This window comes from Nestor notabilis, unplaced genomic scaffold, assembly GCF_000696875.1.
Source record: "Nestor notabilis isolate BGI_N333 unplaced genomic scaffold, ASM69687v1 scaffold27916, whole genome shotgun sequence".
Lineage (NCBI taxonomy): Eukaryota > Metazoa > Chordata > Aves > Psittaciformes > Psittacidae > Nestor > Nestor notabilis.
In genome coordinates this window covers 40,107-44,783 of record NW_009935043.1, presented here as the reverse complement: position 1 = coordinate 44,783, position 4,677 = coordinate 40,107, and the positions used below count along the sequence as shown (strand labels likewise).

Sequence of the window (4,677 nt, the reverse complement as noted above, 5' to 3'; positions counted from 1 at the left end):
GGAAGCCATTCACCACTGGTTTGGAAAGGAAAGTGCTGGATGGAACAGGCTTCCCAGGGAATTGGTGGAATCACCATCCTTGGAAGTGCTCAAAAACCATGTAGATGAGGCCCTCAGTGACATGGGTTCATGGTGGCCTTGGCAGTGCTGGGGAAGAGTTGGACTCGATGAGCTTAAAGGTCTTTTCCAACCTGGTTGATTCTACGATTCTATGAATGCCAAAAAGTCCTCAAGAACATGTTACAGGGGAAAAACCTCAGGGAAAACCTCCAAAGACCCAAATCCTAATGAAACTCATTAGAAGCCCTGATGTGCTATAACCATTTCTGAAGCAGGACGAAGCCCCAGGGCCATGCGGGAAATATCGCCCCTTTCAATTAAAGTTCACCCCGAACGATTTCCAACACAGTTTAATTACAGTGTTCTGGTGCCTCTGCACTGCATAATGGACACTTTTGATGATGAGAAGTTCTCAGTGAAGAGGAGCAGGAACCATCACTGCTTTGATACAGTGTTTGCTCCTTTCTCACACAGCACCAGTGGGAAAGGCTGGTCTGAAACCAGCCAAACGGTGCTTACAGGGAAAGGAAAATTCCTGCCATCCCTGTGGTCACTGCTGGAAGCTTTAGAGCAGGAGCTGTGAAGGCAGAGAGATGCCTAACCTGGTGCAGGTACCTTGGAGGCTGCAGGACCATTGCTAAAAGCCAAAACCTCCAGGAGTTGGGGCTTTATCTCCTCCTTTCCTCAGAACGACCTCACTGCTCACAGCCAAATCGATGAAGTGTTTCAAACACACAGAGTCACGGGGTGGTTTGGGTTGAAGGAACCTCAAAGCTCCCCCAGTTCCAACCCCTGCCATGGGCAGGGACACCTTCCACTAGAGCAGGTTGCTCCAAGCCCCTGTGTCCAACCTGGCCTTGAACACTGCCAGGGATGGGGCAGCCACAGCTTCTCTGGGCACCCTGTGCCAGCGCCTCAGCACCCTCACAGGGAAGAGCTTCTGCCCAAGAGCTCATCTCAATCTCCCCTCTGGCAGGTTCAAGCCATTCCCCTTGGCCTGTCCCTCCATCCCTTGTCCAAAGCCCCTCTCCAGGTTTCCTGGAGCCCCTTTAGGCACTGGAGCTGCTCTAAGGTGTCCCCTTGAGGAGCCTTCTCTTCTCCAGCTGCCCCAGCCCAGCTCTCTCAGCCTGGCTCCAGAGCAGAGCTGCTCCAGCCCTCGCAGCAGCTCCAGGGCCTCCTCTGGCCTCGCTCCAGCAGCTCCACATCCCTCCTGTGTTCTTGCCCAGAGCTGACCTCAATCTCGATTCCCACCTGGCTGGCTGGGAACACTCAGGGAGTTCAGCATGTTTTAGGTGCAAGTCAAGAGCCATATGGAAGCAACCACCACCCAAGAGGTGCCAGACAGCCCATACCCACGGCTCCGGTGCGCTCCTGCAGTTTTTGGCTTTTTATTCCCTTCTGTTCCAATAAAAGGCTGGCAGCCACTCTGGAATGAGACACGCTGAGGAGAGCAGGACCACGCCGAGCTTCCCACGCGGGCTCGGAGAGATGCCCTCCAGCATTCCTTCAGCTCAATTACATTTGGAAAGGATCAAAGGCTGAGCTTTGAATCCAGATGTGCTCTTACCAGTTTTTGGAGGGTGAGTAGGTATGGATTTCATCGAAGAACCTCTCTGGCTGGTGCAGAGGGTAAGGGCTCGGCCGTGTCCACCCACCAAAAAGCACCAGCAAGTCCTTGTAGACCACGAGTGTGGCTCCAGCCTTGGGTGAAGGGTATGAACCTGGGTAAGGAAAGAGAAGGGGGAGGTCAGAAGCCACTGCGGAACCACAAGCACTGAACTCTGCACCATTGGTATTGAAGTGAGACAACACAGAGGCTCCACCTTTAAAAAACTCCATCTTTAACACTCCATCTTTAAAAAAGGAAGAGGAATAGGAGGAAAGAGGCAAAATTAGAGCTGGGAGCCTGGGAAGAAAACGTCTCCTGCCAATTTGTGTCAGTGTAATTAGTAGGAGCCTGAAAGCACGTCTCATGTGTGGCAAAACTTCTGTCACTCACTGCCAGGAAATTGCTACTTTCCAACAGAGCCCTTGAAATTAGTGCTTCAGCAGGGAATCAAAGCAGTAATTACCTCCAAATCCCTCCTAACTTCCCCCCGCCAAGGAGGGAAGGAGGGAGAAGGAATCCCAATCCCCTTGCACCCAGAGAGGCTCATGGAAGATCACTGGGGTACTCACCAGCAGCAGTAAACACTGAACCCTGGTTTTGCCAAGCAGCATGATTAAAGCCTAAAGGCTTTGCTGTGTGAATTAACAGTCGCTCCTTGGGGCTGCAGAAGGAAGTGAACCTCAAAACAGTATTGACAGACTTTCTGGATGGCTGTTGGAGGTTCGAAAGGCTCCACAAGGGCCAGGGACCTCCCGAGCAGCAGGATGTGAGCTCTCGGGCTGGGCCATCGCGATTCACTGTGCTCAGAAAGGGCCACACATCCCAAAGGTTTTCCAAGTGCTGAGCTCACCTCTGAACCTGCTGCTGCTCTGTCAGGAACCTGTGCCCTTGGCCACCACATCACTTCTTAACCAGCTGGGAGCACAGAACCCCAGAGTGGTTTGTGCTGGAAGAGACCTCAAAGCTCCTCCAGCTCCAACCCCACCACGGGCAGGGACACCTTCCACTAGAGCAGGTTGCTCCAAGCCCCTGTGTCCAACCTGGCCTTGAACACTGCCAGGGATGGGGCAGCCACAGCTTCTCTGGGCACCCTGTGCCAGCGCCTCAGCACCCTCACAGGGAAGAGCTTCTAACCAAGAGCTCATCACAATCTCGCCTCTGGCAGGTTCAAGCCATTCCCCTTGTCCTGTCCCTACATCCCTTGTCCAAAGCTCCTCTCCAGGTTTCCTGGCGCCCCTTTAGGCACTGGAGCTGCTCTAAGGTGTCCCCTTGAGGAGCCTTCTCTGCTCCAGGCTGCCCCAGCCCAGCTCTCTCAGCCTGGCTCCAGAGCAGAGCTGCTCCAGCCCTCGCAGCAGCTCCGGGGCCTCCTCTGGCCTCGCTCCAGCAGCTCCACGTCCCTCTTGTGCTGTTCCCCAAATTACACACAGTGCTCCAAGTGGAGCAGAGGATCCCCTCCCTGAGCTGCTGCTCACGGTCTGGGGGTGCAGCCCAGCACATGGCGGGGTTCTGGGCTCATGCTCACATCGAAGCTGGTTCATGGGGAGCTTATCATCATCACCCAGCACCCCAAGTCCTTCTCCTCAGGGTCTGGGCATCTTCGGCAGCCTGGGGTCTGCAGTTGCAGCCTTTCTCTTTAGCAGCTCTGTCTGAGTGAAGGCACCAACCACCACCAGTGTAGATGGGGCACTGTCAGTGCAGACTCTCTTTGCAAGAGCAGCTATCAAAGAATTGGATCTCTTTGAGCTGAGGTGAGGAACCAGGTCACAGTCTGCTGCAAAACCACCCTGCCTGCCTCAGCAGCTGTGTCACTGATGTCTTCAGTGCTGAGCTGCTTCCCAGAACAGTGAAACCCTCTCCAGCCAGGCTGAGGCAGCCGAGCATCCTCCTTCCCGCTGCCACCACCAGCACCAGGCAGATTCCTGCACCTCTGCAGTCACCCTTTCAAATTAAACCCCAAATACACCACCCCAAACCCATGGATGTAGGAAGTGGGGGCAGCTCAAGGGCAAAGCACGTGGCCACGGGAGCACTGTCACCCTGTCCAAAAAGGCTGATGCACCAAACCTCTCCTCTGCTGTCCCAGTAGGACCCGGGGAAGTGTTTTTAGCAGGTAATGACAAGCAGAACAGGGACTATTTTTAAAAGAAACCAGAGCAGCTATTTTAAGATGCTGCAGCTGAGAAAAGCGACTCGAGTGTGATGGGTTCCAGCTGGGAGGGGAGAAGAGCCAGACGCAGAGGGGATGGGCGCTGGGTCCCCGAGCCCTTCTCAAGAGGCAAAACACACTTTGCTGCTGCTCTCAGGTGTAAATTACAGGGAACCAAGTGGTGCAGGAAACAATCCTGGTGCTGGAGCACAAGAGCTACACCCACAATCTCCTCAAAGACGAGAGTGCCAGAAAAAGGTCACATTTGATTACTCTTTGTTCCCAAATTCCAGTCTTCCTGCTCATTCTGTGGCTGTGTGCAATTCATTAATCCCCAGCAGCAGGTTCACAGCCTAAATATTGTCCCTGGTAGAGTCTAAAGTTGCTCTCCCAAGCTTGGCTTTGCAAACTAGACTGCTAGAAATGTTCCTACCTGACTCGTAGAGAACCAGCTGTTTGGGTTCTCCATTGAGGAGAACCAGAGTCATAGAATCATGGAACGATTTGAGTTGGAAGGGACCTTAAAGCTCCTCCAGCTCCAACCCCTGCCATGGGCAGGGACACCTTCCACTAGAGCAGGTTGCTCCAAGCCCCTGTGTCCAAGCTGGCCTTGAACACTGCCAGGGATGGGGCATCTCCATCCTGCGATGTGTCGTCTCCAAAACGTCTGGGATTGTTGGGAGGGAGAAGAGCCACCCTCCTCCTGCTGTAACCTGAAGGTCAACCCCAGCCTCAGACACCAAGACAGTTCCCAAATGAGTCAACAACATGCAAACAGCCCAGGGCAGGGGCTGGCCCTGGTTCTTCAGGAAGCTTTGCCTGTTACTGGCTGGCGGTGGGGGGGGAAAGGACGGGCGCGCAC

General features: G+C 54.1%; 1 protein-coding gene across 1 annotated transcript in view; it reads right to left on the bottom strand.

Moving 5' to 3' along the window:
• Positions 1-4,677, bottom strand: part of FBXO42 (F-box protein 42) — a gene marked incomplete at its 3' end in the record, with an annotated part of 31,733 nt that overhangs the window by 2,772 nt on the left and 24,284 nt on the right. Inside the window, exon 4 of the mRNA XM_010017622.1 lies at positions 1,628-1,781. Within this exon, the coding sequence (XP_010015924.1) occupies positions 1,628-1,781 (154 nt within the window). The remainder of the gene's footprint in view (positions 1-1,627; positions 1,782-4,677) is intronic.